Source organism: Bubalus bubalis, chromosome 22 (genome assembly GCF_019923935.1).
Source record: "Bubalus bubalis isolate 160015118507 breed Murrah chromosome 22, NDDB_SH_1, whole genome shotgun sequence".
NCBI lineage: Eukaryota > Metazoa > Chordata > Mammalia > Artiodactyla > Bovidae > Bubalus > Bubalus bubalis.
The window spans coordinates 19336653-19352352 of NC_059178.1; the positions used below are offsets into that span (position 1 = coordinate 19336653).

Genomic DNA, 15700 nt, shown 5'->3' on the forward strand with positions numbered 1-15700 from the left:
TTCAGGACCATCAGGTTCCTCAGTGCTCCTGCTTCTACCTGCACACACACTGATGTCACCTAGGCTGCAGCACTCTGTGGTTCATCCTCACTCCCCTTACATCTAGGGGTGAATGGGGACAGCTTGTCAGACTGTTTTCCCATGAGCTCTGTCTGTGGGTTTTGAATCTGCTACCTACTCATTTAGTTCATAGAGCCTAATGGATAAATGAGATGAGATGGTGAGATAGCATCACTGACTCAACGGACATGAATTTGAGCAAACGCTGGGAGATAGTGAAGGAAAGAGGAGCCTGGTGTGCTGTAGTTCATGGGGTTGCAAAGAGTTGGATACAACTTAGCTACTGAACAATAACAATCACCTGACATCCATTCCAAATCCAAATTTCCCAATCTTTTATTACTTTTTTTTTTTTTTTTTTTTGCTATTCAGTGCGGGTGGAATGTGGGATCTTAATTCCCTGATGAGGGATCAAACCTATGCCTCCTGAAGTAGAAGCGTGGAGTCCTAACCACTGGACCTCCAGGGAAGTCCCCAAATCTCAAAAAAAAAAACATTTTTTTAAGCTAGTTTGTCCCACTCACGACCCAACCCAGGCCATGATCTGCTTTGGCTGCCTTGTTTCCTGTCTGATTTGCAAAGACAGATCCTCCTCCCTTCTGCTGTGATGCTACTTGTTCGTGGAATAAAGACAGTGGGCCATCTGCTCTGTACACTTACCACACCCTGGGTTCACTGCTCACTTTCTGCTGTGTCACATAACAGTTTTGTTTGGTCCCCGTATTTCCTTAGGCTTGTAGTTCTAGGCTTGGCCAGATTTCATATTTTTCCTTTTCTTTCTCAGTGAGAATACTTTGGGGTGACTGATGTCTACCTAATTGCATCATGAAGAGTCCGGTTGTGTTGGTGTTCTGGAGATGTTAAAATTGTTCATCTGGGCATATTTGGAAATACCACAAAATTTTAATTAATAATACCACTTACTGCTTACATATACCAGGCATCTTGCTAACTGCTTTCTCTGTGATTTCTCATATTACATCTCAGTACATTCACTGTGTTCAGATTTGAAAATCGGCCCAGACTTGGTTGTTTGGAAGACTCTGAATCACTGCTCTGAGCTTCTGTTTGCTTGACATAGTGATGCTTGCTCTTGATTTACAGGGTCATTTTGCGGATTATTTGAAGTCATGATGTGTGAGCATTTTGACAAAGGAGAACATGGCCAGCTTTACTGTTATAAAAAATTTAAGAAAGAAAATCCCAGATAAACAGTGACTGTGATGTCGTTTCACTTGTTCCGCATCTGTTTCTTGAAAGCGCTGAGCCCCACAGACCACGCAGAGAGCTGCCGAGTGCCAGAGCCGAGAGGAAGCCCGGGAGCTGCGGAGATTTCGCAGCCAGTCCTGCACCGGGCGCAGCCTCGTGCGCCGGAAGCCCAGGTCCTCCCGCGCGCCCCGCCCCCGTGCCTCTACGCCCCGCCCCATGTCCCATACTCCCTGTCTCTGAGCTCCCCGCCCCTACGCCCCGCCCGCCCCTACGCCCCGCCCGCCCCTACGCCCCGCCCGCCCCTACGCCCCGCCCGCCCCCCCCTACGCCCCGCCCGCCCCCCCCTACGCCCCGCCCGCCCCCCCCTACGCCCCGCCCGCCCCCCCCCTACGCCCCGCCCGCCCCCCCCCTACGCCCCGCCCCTGCGCCCGGCCCTCCCGCTCCCCAGCGGCGCTCGGGCCCCGCCCCGCGCGCCAGCAGCCAGACGCCTGCAGCTTGCGGGTCCGGATCCGAGCGAGAGTGTCGCCGCGGGCAGGTCTCGACACGCTGCCCTTGGAGGCCGAGTGAAGGAGGCGCACCGAGCGCGCGGTGGAGCCCGCGATCCGAGGTCGGCGCGGGGCTGGGCCTCCGGGACCCCGGGTCTGCCCATCGGCCCGGGGAGCAGGTTGCGCGCCGCGCTTTTGTGCTTCCGTTCGTTGCTGTTCCGGCTCTGCGAGCTGCGGCCCCCACGCAGGTTAGTCAGTACATGAAATATTCTGCTCCCGGTGATGGACGGCAGCTACTACTCCTTGAGTGTTGGGCCACACAGAAAGATGTTGTATATGCGCTTTTTATGCAAATATTTAGCTTAAGTAACTGTTCTTGACCAATCACGTAATGTGGGTCATCAGCTGTTAGATTATCAGCGCATTTTACTTCCCTCCTGGCTCAGGCTCCTCGGTGTCGGGGGTGGGGGTGGGGGGGTGGCAGCCGCTGTGCCCTCCAGAAAGTGATGCATTTTCCGCTTTAGTAATACTTGACGAAAGATTATTCAGCCATAAAACACACGTTTGTGTTTTATTTCAGGTAAAGGCGCTCTGATTTGGGGAAGCACAAGTCGACCTTTAAACGAGTTTCATTCTTTAAAAGGTGAGAAAATGAAAAAGAAAAAAAGAAATGAGAAAAATGACTCAGTGATATTCCCTAAATCCAACTTCTGGAGACTTTTCCTTTTTTTAAATATAAAAGTAGTGAATTTAAATCAGAAAGAAAGCCTTTGTTATAGGATATTGTTAACTTATAGGCTCCTCTGTGTGCATGTGTTTGTCTTCTTTTAAAAAAAATTGTGCAAAACCTCCATCAGTTCAGTTCAGTTGCTCAGTCGTGTCTGACTCTTTGCGGCCCCATGGACTGCAGCGTGCCAGGCCTCTCTGTCCATCACCAACTCCCGGAGCTTACTCAAACTCATGTCCATTGAGTCAGTGATGCCATCTAACCGGCCATCTCATCCTCTGTGGTCCCCTTCTCCTCCCGCCTTCAATCTTTCCCAGCATCAGGGTCTTTTCAAAGGAGTCGGTTCTTCGCATCAGGTAGCCAAAGTATTGGAGTTTCAACTTCAACGTCAGTCCTTCCAATGAATATTCAGAACTGAGTTCCTTTAGGATGGACTGGTTGGATCTCCTTGCAGTCCAAGGGACTCTCAAGAGTCTTCCCCAACACCACAGTTCAAAGGCATCAATTCTTTGGTGCTCAGCTTTCTTTATAGTCCAACTCTTACATCCATACATGACTACTGGAAAAACCATAGCTTTGACTAGATGAACCTTTGTTGGCAAAGTAATGTCTCTGCTTTTTAATATACTGTCTAGGTTGGTCATAACTTTTCTTCTAAGGAGCAAGCGTCTTTTAATTTCATGGCTGGAGTCACCATCTGTAGTGATTTTGGAGCCCCAAAAATAAAGTGTCTTACTGTTTCCACCATTTGCCCATCTATTTGCCATGAAGTCATAGGACCAGATGCCATGATCTTAGTTTTCTGAATGTTTTAAGCCAACTTTTTCACTCTCCTCTTTCACTTTCATCAAGAGGCTCTTTAGTTCTTCTTCACTTTCTGCCATAAGGGTGGTGTCATCTGCATATCTGAGGTTATTGATATTTCTCCTTGCAATCTTGATTCCAGCTTGTACTTCGTTTAGTCCAGCATTTTTCATGATGTACTCTGCATAAAAATAAGGGTGACAATATACAGCTTTGAAGTACTCACTTCTAGATTTGGAACCAGTCCATTGTTCCATGTCCAGTTCTAACTGTTGCTTCTTGGCCTGCATACGGATTTCTCAAGAGGCAGATCAGGTGGTCTGGTATCTCCTAAGTTTTGCCATTTTTAAGTGTACAGTTCAGTGGCTTTTAGTACATTCACATTGTTCTGCAACCATTACTCCATCCATTTCCAGAGCTTTTTCCTCTTCCCAGATAGAAACTCCACATCCATTAAGTAATAACTCTCCGTCCTCCCCATCCCATGCCCTGGCATCCACCGTCCCACTTCTGTATCTATGGGACTGACTGCTGTAGGGCCCTCATGTACCTGGCCCTCATGAAGCGTTTGTTGTTTGTGACTGGCTTATTTCTCTCAGCATACTATCCTCAGGGCTCATCCACGTTATGGTCTGGGTCAGAATTTCTTTCCTTTTTTAAGGGCTGAATGATACTCCATTAATAATTACAAGTTTATGCAACATTTTGTTTATCCATGATTCATCTGTCACTGGACCCTTGGGTAGCTTCCACATTTTGGCTCTTGTGAACTGTGCTATTGTGAACGTGGGATAAAAATATCTGAGTCTCTGCTTTCAGGACATTTGCGTGTCTTAAGAGTTATTACTTAATGGATGTGGAGTTTCCATCTGGAAATGGATGGAGGTGATGTTTGCAGAACGATGTGAATATACTGAAAGCCACTGTGTACCCAGAAGTGTGTTTGCTGAATCATATGGTAGTTCTACTTGTAATTTTTTTTGGGAGCCACCATACTGTTTTCCCCAGTAGTGGGAGCCTGTGTGGCAGCCTGTATGGCTCTCCTGCTGGGTTAAATTTGATGAGCTTAGTAAAACTGACAAATTGAACATGGAGACAGAAAAGAATAACATTTTATTAATTTTGCCTTTTGAGCCCAAACCTGCTAACTCAAAGGAAACCTAATATTGACAGAATGATTCATCATTTATCACAAGAAGGCAACACACAGAATATAGCCTTTATCCTAACCTCCCTCTTCCTCCTTTTACAGACTGGTGATACAGATGGATAAGCACGTCTTTTCCACATGTTTGTCAAGTAGACAGGAGGGGTCAGTGGCATCTGGGCCCAGGCAGCTTTGAGGAGGGACCAGACATCCCCACCACCCAGGTTAGTCTAGAAAAGGACATATTTTCTCTGCATTCATCTCTGAGCGCCTGGACGTGAAGGGGACGGTAGTACTTCGTGGTTAAGTAACACAGTAGTGGCTGTGTTACAGAAGAGGGACCCTTCACAGGCCTGAGGGTGGGCTCTTATCTAACACTCAGAAGTGAATTGTCTGAGGAGACAGTAAGAGTCAGGCTTATGCCCCGAGGCTGTGATGAAGGCTGATGAAGCAGATACTGATGAAGCAGAAGGCTTTACTGGGAAGGGTCACCCGGCGGGAGAACAGTGGAGTCAGGGAACCCAGGAGAACTGCTCCGCCGTGTGCTCCCAGTCTCAGGGTTTATGGTGATGGGTTGGTTTTCTGGGTCGTCAGTGGACAGTCATCTTGTTTGGCCCATGTTAAGTCCAATTCCCGATGCTGAGGGCATCTCAGACAAGGCTCATCTCAGCTCAAGGGCTTCTGGGAGGTTGGAATGTATTATGGGCTGGCATCTCCTCCCTCCTTTTGGCCCCTCCCAAATTCTTCCTTATCCTTATTGGTACCTTCTGTTGTGAGATAATTCATACAAGCGGTCACTGTTCTGCCTGGCCAGGTGGGCGGCTTCAGTTATTGGTTCCTGAACCTCTGTGAGGATCTTACGTCATTGGTTTTGTTACGGTTGAGATAAAACATGAGGTTTACTTTCAGTGAGTCAAGGATCTGGGGCTTCAGGTGTGAAACGTGAGAAGTGCTACGCAGTGAATGGTGGAAAAGTGGGGTCAGCCCTGCGGCCACAGCTCCTAGGCCCTCTGGTCACTGGCCTTTCCCTGGACCCGCTGGTTCCTCTTACCAAGCTGGAGGGACTCTCTTAGGGTGTGAGCCTGACTCTTATCTCATTCTGATAAGCCTGCCTCATGGGAATGAAATAAAATTCATAGTTGATGGCAAGATGAGGAAAACCTCAAAATAAAAATTTTCTCTGCCCATTTGGGCCTCCTCCCCCCCTTAGTGCACACTCTGCACCTGCACTGACCAGCCCTCCTGAGAGAGGGGGCTTCCATCGCCTCCTTTAGGGGGCCTGGTGACCCACCACCCACCAGTTGTACGTGCAGGTCTGCCTTGTTCAAACTGTCAATGAGACATCTGATGCATGACCCCTTGCTCAGAAGCAAAAGACTGACTCCCAGGCTGGCTCCAATAAAATTCTCCATTTCTTTCTTGGACGAACTGTTAGTTAATTTTCCCATCAACAATAGAAAGGCTTTTTTTTTTTTTTTTAAAAAGCACTTTTGTGAACATTCTGTCAGTGTCCGAAGCAGCAGTGGGGGGTGGGTGCTGTGACCCTGTGAGGCCCAGGGGGTCAGAGACTCACTGAGGACCCCAAGCGGAGCTGCAGTCAGTTCTCACAGGTCAGTGCATCTCTCTCTGTGTGGTGGAGGGTGAAGCACGAAGAGGACTTGAAGACCGCTCGGTCTTGCTCTTTCCAGCACTGCTGGCCGCAGGGCAGTGACTGGGCATCCATGGCCACAGGTTCCTTCCAGCTGGGCCAGGAGGTGGTGAGGCTGACTGTAAGCTCCATGAGAGCAGGGAGCTGTCAGAAGCAGCTGTGGTGGGAGTGACGTCCAGGCCCCTAGTGTGGGGTTTGGAGTTGAGCCCAGCCCCGTTCTACTACCCCATCAGCCCTGGAAACACTGCCTTCACTTCAGAAGGTGAAGAGGGTGAGCTGTGGCCGATGTTGAAGACGGTGAGGGGAACTCGACTTTGATGGAAAATACAGTGAGTTTTGGAAGGAGGAAGAGCCGTTTCCAGGATTTGAGGAAAAGGAATTCTGTTGGAAGGATTCTGTGTCAGAAGTTGTCAAGTATGGTTTCACTCTTATGGGGAGTTCTGTGTATTTTTCAGTGATCACACTGTAGCAGGGTCACGTGGCCTTAGGGTGTTCTTGAGAAAAAATGTCTCAGTACCAGCAGGCTGGCCTGCTGCCCCTCCTTCCTCCTTTTCTCCCTCCTTTCCTCTAGGTCCTCTGGCTGAAGGGCTCTTTATGGAGGAGAGAAAAGGGAGCCTGGGGAAGGGCGGGGCCCTGGGTCCTTATCTAAGCTGACAGCTGTGGGCGGTGCCCAGTGGCAAACCCTGTGTCCCCCATCTCGTGTCCCCCTAGTCCTGTGTCCCCCCCTCTCCTGTGTCCCACCCCGCTCTTGTGTCCACTGCCCAGCTGAGCAGCTGGGGTGTCGCCTCTCTGTACTCCAAGGTCTCTGTCCCCACCACGCCTGCCAGGAGCAGGATTCCATGACGGAGCAGTGGGCGTGGAGGAGCCACTTGACTTGTCTTTCAGGCTTCCTCACTGGGAAGCTTGGAAGCACCAGAGCAGAGGCCACAGGGATGGGCTCCCTCCCTCCCAGTTCTTGCGGGACATCAGGTTGTCGCAAGTTTCAGCTGCTGCTGGATCTTAGCTTTCAGGATTGTAGGGTATTCTAGGCCTTTTGAGAGAAGATAGGCAGTGAGAGCAGATGCCTTTCATTTATTTTTTCTTTGCCCTGTTTTTTTTTAAATTAATTTATTTTTTAATTGAGGGATAATTGCTTTACAGAATTTTGTTGTTTTCTGTCAAACCTCAGCATGAATCAGCCATAGATGTACATATATCCCCTCCCTTTTGAACCTTCCTTCCATCTCTCTCCCCATCCCACCCCTCTAGGTTGATACAGAGCCTCTGTTTGAGTTTCCTGAGATGTGCAGCAAATTCCTGTTGGCTGCCCTGTTTGTTTTTAGGTGAAGTTGTACAGTTTTCTGTGTCTTGGTGGGTGTGTGTTATGAGCACTGCTGTGGAGCAGTCTGGGCTTTTACTGGTGCAGGGGGACTGTTCCGCAAGCTGGACTTAGCGGAGATTGTTTTAGGCCCTAAAACAATGTGTCCTGGTCCCTTTGGTGTCAACCAGATGCAGGTTCCTAGATCATCCTGGAAAATCGCCTCCTCCAGAAAGGGTTTTCTGCATTTATTGGCTCAGTTAGGACCCGTGGTCAGTGTCTCCACAGCCCAGCCCCCCCACCCCCCAGGCTTCTGGGGCGTCTCCCATGTCTGAGCTCTCTGTGGCCCCCAGGTCACCACATGCAGGATCCTTGTCTTGACCATCAGTGTAGGACCCTTCCATGGAGGACTGGCTCTCAGAGGCCCCCTTGTGTTGGCCTTCACTTCAGATGTGTCAAAAGTGGATACAAAGCTCATCTACAATGAAGGCGAATCTTAATGTTTAAAGGCTCCTGAAGAGCAACCACTGCACATGAATGTTTCATGAAGGAGGGTCATCCAGAGTGTAAGGCTGATGTGCAGGTGAAAAATCATGTTTGTGGACATGTGTGTAATCCTAACACAGAATTCATGGCTGTGGCTCTGTCCAACCCCGACTCTGAGCCAGCGAGGGGGCACCTCGCCTGTGAACATCCACTTCTTTTGTGGAAAACCTGTGTAGAGAAGTGGTGAATTCACACCAAAGGCAACACCCTATAGGGGGCTACATACAGCCTGTTGATTTTTGTGGAGGTGGGTGGTGGGGAATCCTGGAATTGGCACTTGCTTGTTAATTGTTGACTTTTCCTGTTTTTTTTTCTCTGACCTTAACAAACACCCTTTCATCAAACGACTTTTGTCGCGCAGTCCTGTCTGACTCTGCGACCTTGTGGACTGTAGCCTGCAAGGCTCCTCTGTCCATGGAATTCTCTAGGCAAGAATACTAGAGTGGGTTGCGATTCTCTTCTCCAGGGGATCTTCCCAACCCAGGGATGGAACCCAGGTCTCTTGCATTGCAGGTGGAGTCTTTACCGTCTGAGCCACCAGGGAAACCAAATGTCATTAAAATAGTGATGAAACTGTCATCTTGTTGGGAGAACCATTCTAATAGCTCCTCTGGCCCTTGTAGATATAGAGACCTCGTACGGAGCCATGACAGGTTGTCCTTGTGAAAGTACAGGACAGTGGGTCTGGGAAGGTTACAGGCTCTGAAAGTCATTGGTTCTTAGTGGTGGTGCCTGATGGTGGCTCCTCAAGGGAGACACATAACCTGGTCCTTCTCTTCCCTGCAGGTACACAGCGGAGACGCGGACACCACCGCACCCGGCCAGAAGCCTGGCTTCCTCGTGGAAAGTCTCTGGCTGCCAGCACCCCTGGGCAGGGATATGGCCTCAAGCTGGCTAGGGGCCAGGGGGCAGTGCCTCCGTTTGCTGAAGACGAGGGGCATCTTGCTGCTGAAGCTCTCGGCCGCCATCTTGGCCGTGCTTGTCTTCTGTGAATTTCTGATCTACTACCTCGTTATCTTCCGGTGCAGCTGGCCCGAGCTGAAAACCCCTGAAGGTGCTGGCACCCTTGGGGCTCCCAAGGCCCCTGAGCCTGTGCTCAGGGCCATGTTCTTGGCTGACACCCACCTGCTTGGGGCCGTAAGAGGCCACTGGCTGGACAAATTACGGAGGTAACTTGGGCCAAATTCAGTTTTCTGCAGGTCTGTAGGCCTCTTCCCACAGGTGGGGTCTCATGGTCCCCCATGTATTTCTGTCTCCACCACCTCAAGGGCCCGTGGGCACTGGGTCGCTTCCACCCTTTGACCTTTGTGGGTGACGCCACCAGAGGGTTGATGGGGGCACCTCCTGCCCCGGTGGCCCTGTCTCTGACCCCTTTTGTCACCCTGGCTGCACTTGTGCCTCCCTGAATAAGCCTTCACTCCTGGGGTGGGTGGAGCGTCCTGGGGCACCGGGATATCCCCGGGCGGGGGTGGGGGAGGCCAGACAGATGAAGGCAGGGCTACTGTATTTCCTCTCGGAGCTTTAAACCCCGGGAGGTGTGAGGTAGACAAGAACCGGAACACACCACCCCTCCTTTCCTCTTGGCCTCCAGGGAGTGGCAGATGGAGCGAGCCTTCCAGACAGCGGTATGGCTGCTGCAGCCGGAAGTTGTCTTCATTCTGGGGGACATCTTCGATGAGGGGAAGTGGAGCTCCCCCGAGGTGGGCATGCGCCCCAATGCCTGGGGCTGCACTGAGGTTCAGGGAGCCCAGGGCGTGCGGAGTCCTGGCGCTGGGCGCTGGGGCTCCAGTGTCCGCAGTCGTAGGCTCCATGTCCCCGCCGGTTCTGGGTCCTGTTTGTGTAAGAGAAGTCTGTGAAGGTTGGCAGATGCTTCCCACGACCTTCTCGGAAGGGAAGGTCCACAGGAGGGAAGCATCTGGGTCGTCCCCAGAGTTTAGGATGCACGCTGAAGTGTGGTTTATGAGGCTGGGCTGCCTATGAGGTCATGGTCTTCTTCTAAGGGAGGTGGGGGGTTGCTGGTGGGAGGTCTCTCTGCCCTCAGGAGTGAGATCAGGTGCTGTGAGCTTTCCAGGAACCAGAGGGCAAGGCTGTTCTCACCTTGGCTGGCAGAACGCTTGGCTTACTGCATTCTTGGGATTAATGGTGGAAAGAAAAGCACCATTCTTGCTGCTTAGTTAAAAATGTTCAGTCACTGATGGTTTGAAAAGTGAAAGTGAAAGTTGCTCAGTCATGTCCAACTCTTTGCAACCCCATGGACTATACAGTCCATGAAATTCTCCAGGCCAGAATACTGGAGTGGGTTGCCTTTCCCTTCTCCAGGGGATCTTCTCAACCCAGGGATTGAACCCAGGTCTCCCACATTGCAGGCAGATTCTTTACCAGCTGAGCCACAAAGGAAGCCCAAGAACACTGGAGTGGGTAGCCTATCCCTTCTCCAGTGGATCTTCCCAACCCAGGAATTGAACCAGGGTCTCCTTCATTGCAGGTGGATTCTTTACCAGCTGAGCTATCAGGGAAGCCTGATAGTTTTGGAAGATACTTGAAAAAAAATTTCAATTAATTAAAAAAAAATATCTTCCAGATGGTTTTGGAAGATATTTTTTTAAAATTAATTGAAATTTACTGGAACACTTCAAATGGTGTACAAAGAAAGTCCAGATCTGATGGGAACCCGTTTGTGGGGTTGCAGTGTTGATTGTTGTTCTTCCATCACTAAGTTTTGCCCGACTCTGTGACCCATGGACTGCAGCACATTATGTTTCCCTGTCCTTCACCATCTCCCAGAGTTTGATCAAACTCATGTCCATTGAGTCGGTGATGCCATCCAACCATCTCATCCTCTGTTGCCCCCTTCTCCTTCTGCCCCAAGTCATTGGTTTCATCTAGTCCAGAACTAATTGTGAAACCATGGAAACGCTGTGTGTAAAAAGCAACTGGTTGTAGAGTGAGCTTGGATATAAATGCTGCTTTAGAAAATTAAGGGGAACATGTTATATTTTTCTAATTTTATGTTATTCTAACTCTAAGTATTATTTGTTAAAGTCTTTGTAAAGTACTGAAGGAATCTGTCCAGTTTATTTCCATAGGTTGGGCCAAATTTAAGACTTTAGGACAAAGTTGACTACTGTTCAGCTAGGTATCATCCAGCCTAGTGTGTTTGTCCAGTTTTTTAGGCTTCATAAAAATAAGGACTGAAACATCATCTCAGGCTTAAATAGTAAAGTCAGAAAAGCCTGGAGAGACCTTTTGGTGTCTGTCTTTCCCACACATCTTGTTGGTCCCCACCCCCCTACCCAGCCCCAGGGAGCGTAACCCTGAGGGAGGCACTGGTCCTCATTCCGGGGGGGCCCACCCTGAGCTGGATGTTTCTGCAGCCATTTTTAGGACATGTCCTGATCTGAGGGGATCCTCAGCCTGGGGTCTGTGCATGGCTGTCAGGCGACATTGAAGTAGCAGGTGTGTGAAGAGGATGGTTTGGGGAGATAAACTGTTTCATCAAACTTGGCACCCAGGTTAAATACTTAGGTTAGTCTTGGGAAAAGAATGGTAGAAATACTGCACATTGGCTTTATGGACATCTGATCCCGGCAAGGAGTGACCTTCCCACCCTACAGCTTGGCAGGGCGGTTCCCTGGGCTGAACTGTGTGCTTCTCTCTGCAGGCCTGGGCGGACGATGTGGGGCGCTTCTGGAAGGTGTTCCGACACCCGCCCCACGTGCAGCTGCGGGCCGTGGCTGGCAACCACGACATCGGCTTCCACTACCAGTGAGTGGTCAGCGGAGGCGCCTTCCCCCTGCCCAGCCCAGGGGGGCCTTGTCTGTGGGGTCAGGTTCTGGGGGCTCCTGCACATCACTCACCAGCCCTACCACCTAGCTGAATGTGCCTAAGAGTGGTTCTCACTTGAACTTAATGTTTTGTGACCAGTTTTCTTGGGAATCAGAAAACAAGACGGTTTGGGCTTTAATAGCTGATGTTTACATGGCGCCGGCCTGTTGTGAGCACAGCGCTTCCATACATTCAATCTTTTTCTTTACCTGTTATTTTTATTGCTTTACCCACTCTACCAGTGAGGGAGCTGGAGCTCTGGGGATGAAGTTGATCACCCTGGGCCCCAGACTCCGGACTCCAGGCCCCAGGTCGGACAGTGGTGGCAGCACCCTGCTTACCCAGGGCAAGTGGGAGCTCAGAACCAACATGCTGGTTGGGCCTTCAGGTCCTGGATGTTATTTTTCCTGTGTTCTTGATAATTCTTAGGATGTTTTAAGAATGACTTGTTCTGAAAAACATTTCTTTTCACAATTGAATATAGGATGGACACATACAGAATAAAACGATTTGAGAAAGTTTTCAACCCTGAAAGGCTGTTTTCTTGGAAAGGAATTAAGTGAGTATTATCTGTGAATTCTTAACGAAGACCCCTAGAATGTGACTTAAAGTGTAAACACGATGATTGTCTTCCAGATCATGGGGTTAATCGACTCCTGGCTTCTGAATTCTTTAGACACCAGGCACCTCTTTGTGGCCAGTGGACATGTGTGCAGGACACGATGGCACATTTAACGGGTCTGTGACGACGTCCTTGAGGGAGGAGGTGCCAGGGCACCTCAGCTGACCTGCTGTCATCTGGGTTTGGGCTCCTTGGCCCAGTTAGCTTTGCAGGCCCCTCTCCCCGCCTACCCCCCACCCCCACCCCACCTGGCCTGGTCTTAGGCTCTGCTCTGATGTCTTATTTCACGTCACCCCCACAGGAAGCCAGGGCTGTGGGTGGCCGTCATCTCCCCACTTTATATCCCAGGCCCAGGGACACAAGGTCAGGTGCTGAGTGTAGTGGTTACCTGGGGCCTTTTACTAGTTCAGGGTGGAAAAGCCTTTCCTGTCTTGGATTCGACTCCCAGAGATGCTGTCTTGTCCTCTTAGCATCATCTGTACCTGCATGCACAGTGCAACAGGACTGGAATCTCTTCTCTGTGGGGTGCAGCTTCCGGGTCCCAGAGCACAGGGGCCCACAGACAGCGCCAGTGCCCATGGCTTGACCTCCTGTCTCTCCGCAGTTTCGTGATGGTCAACAGTGTTGCGCTGGAAGGGGACGGCTGTGACATCTGCTCCAGGGCAGAGGCTGAGCTCCTGGAAATCTCTCACTGGCTGAACTGCTCTCGGGAGGTAGGACACCCCGCAACCCCTGCCCCACTCTAGGGGCACGGCCATCCCCGCTTCCCCCTCCCTCCCACCATCCAGTGTCCAGTGAGTGAAGAGCCCGGCCTCTGACCTGTAGGAGCATAGCCCCCGTGGGTGTGGAGACAGGCAGCGGCTGCCGGCCTCAGCCCCCATCCTGCTACAGGTGAGGGGACCCCACCCGGCGGCCTGCGAGTGTGTGGGGGAAGCGCTGGGTCTCACGGTCCCCTGACCCATCTCTGGTCTCGACAGCACTTCCCGCTTTACCGGAGAAATGATGCCAACTGCTCCGGGGAGGACGCAGCACCCCCCGACGAGAAGTACACCCCCTTCAAGGAGCGCTATGACGTGCTGTCCTGGGAGGTCTCGAGGAAGGTGTGCGGGGATGTGGGGATGTGGGGATGCAGGGATGCAGGGTGGGGCAGGTGGCGCTTACACAGGCGTTTCATCTTCCGCCCTAGGAAACCCACTCCTAAGATCTGAGTGATGATAGTCTCAGCTCTTGTTTATTCTGTTTCCCACCAACATGTATCCAGGACAGTGAATGAAACTAAAGAGTGGAGTCTTAAGACTTAATTAGAATGTCCTTCCTAAATATATACATACAAATATTTATATACTGTATGGTATATATAATATATAAAACAAAATATACATTTGTGAAATGGATTTATTAAAATATTTATAAAAAAGAAAATATAAAAGTTAAAACCATGCAATCTGGGATGGAAAAATAGATTCTCCCTGAGAGCCTGGGCTTACTTTTGATGGAGTCTGAAAAGACTGAAGGACTTGAGGGCGGAGGGAGCTGCTGGGGGTGTGTGTGTCCCCAGGCCCCGGCGACCTCTCACTGCCTCCACTCCCACCACAGCTGCTGTGGTGGCTGCGGCCGCGCCTGATCCTCAGCGGCCACACGCACAGCGCCTGCGAGGTCCAGCACAGGGCAGGCGTCCTGGAGGTCAGTGTGCCATCTTTCAGTTGGAGGAACAGAAACAACCCCAGTTTCATCATGGTATGTGAATGTTTATTTTCGTCTCAAAGCTTCCACAGTATTTAAATCAGCACAGTGATCACCTACTGAATTGCAGCATGAATTGCCGCAATCTGTGAAAACATACAGAAGCTGTAACCACACCCCTCCCAGCACACCCAGCAGCGTGAACCCCTCTCTTGGGGACAGTTGTTTCTGGTGGGGTGGTGAGGGGACCATCTCACAGTGTCTCGTCCGGCAAGGACAGCAGTGCCCCGGGAGCTCTGCCTTCTATTTTCTAAGGAGACAGGGTCATCCTGTCTTATTTTCCACACACGCCTATTTGTGCTGACAGACAGATGCTGCAGGTCTTGCACGTTTGTCAGGGACGTTAGTAATGACCTAAAGCTTCAGTTCCTTTCTTTGAGCCCTGAGTCCATGTCCAGGACTTATAGTGCTTTCACATCAGGAGTTTTTACTTAATAACAGGATGGGGAAAACCTTCTGCTTTCAAATTCAAAGTAAATGAATGTTCCCCACTGTCATTCCACACAGCAAAAATGTCTACCCCCCCCCCCCCAAAAAAAGGCCATTGAAATGCCCCACACGCATGCATTTCTAGGTGATAGGTTGCTTACTTCAGCATCAAGTGGTATGAAAAACAGCCGTGTCCTGTTTTTTCCTGGATGACCACTGATCTAAGTCTCCAGGCCTTTCTGAATCCTCTCCTGCATGGCCTCTGGGTTTAGAGGACCTCCCCACCCTGTATTAGGTGCTAGATTCAGTGCAGGATTAGCTCCCGGGCCATGTGCACTCAGCCCCCGAGACCCAGCATGTGGGATGGGGGCAGTGTGGCCTGCAGTGTCCTTGGTCTCAGGTTCATCGGGCCCAGCGGCTCACTCCCTTGGTCTTGTCTGCGGGTTGGTGCCATCCATGCAGTGATGGTCTTGCTTTCTCCCCAGGGCAGCGTCACGCCCATGGACTACGCCCTTGCCAAGTGCTACCTGCCGCGCGAGGACACGGTTCTGACCACGTATTGTGTGGCAGCTGGGTGCCTCATGCTCATCACGTTAATCCCCACTGGGCTTGTGTCTGCACCTTTTCATTTTGGTCAGAGGGTGCTCAGAAAATTTAAGACCATGTGAGTTAGCAGCAGACTTTTGCTCTTAGCCATAGTGTCCCAAAGCCAAAGAAAATAAACTTTGGGGGGTGCTCATGGACGTTGAGACTATAGTGGGCCGTAAGCACCACTCCTGGGTTCCGGATCACTTGTGTCAGGCCCTGCAGGATCAGTGCTGCTCCCAAGCTGCAAAAATGGGACCTGTCTCTACATCGGGTCTGTCTGCTTGTTTATCAATGTGTGTGTTATCAGAGACTCTGTACAGTGTGCAGAAGCTGCGTGTGATCACTGGCATGCACTGGACAGCCTCCCTTTCCCAGGACTCTTCCCCAGAACGGAGGGCCAGCTGTACACATATGTGGGGTCTGCGTCTGTCCTCCTGTGAATGTTCTCAAGTTTCTGTTTTATAAAGTTGTGTGCTTAAAATAAAATACAGATGGTACAAGCAAGAATATATTGTTCTCGCAGACTTCTTTATTTCTGTGCTAAATTAATGGAATCAGATTTTTAGATGA

General features: G+C 50.6%; 1 protein-coding gene across 3 annotated transcripts; it reads left to right on the forward strand.

Annotated features, from left to right (window-relative positions):
- The first annotated feature begins 1734 nt into the window (after nt 1-1734).
- Nucleotides 1735-15637, forward strand: MPPE1 (metallophosphoesterase 1). 3 transcript variants are annotated; one of them, XM_025273580.3, is made up of 12 exons: nt 1738-2002; nt 2335-2397; nt 4538-4656; nt 8710-9092; nt 9515-9623; nt 11585-11688; nt 12233-12307; nt 12975-13083; nt 13196-13261; nt 13348-13470; nt 13967-14107; nt 15028-15637. In XM_025273580.3, the coding sequence occupies exons 4-12, from the start codon at nt 8803-8805 to the stop codon at nt 15208-15210; spliced, it is 1200 nt and encodes a 399-aa protein (XP_025129365.3). In that variant the 5' UTR covers nt 1738-2002; nt 2335-2397; nt 4538-4656; nt 8710-8802; the 3' UTR covers nt 15211-15637. The 3 variants fall into 3 exon arrangements, with proteins under 3 accessions (XP_025129367.3, XP_025129366.3, XP_025129365.3); XM_025273582.3 differs by lacking the exon at nt 13196-13261 and having other exon boundaries at nt 1735-2002; XM_025273581.3 differs by lacking the exon at nt 4538-4656 and having other exon boundaries at nt 1737-2002.
- The last annotated feature ends 63 nt before the right edge of the window (nt 15638-15700 follow it).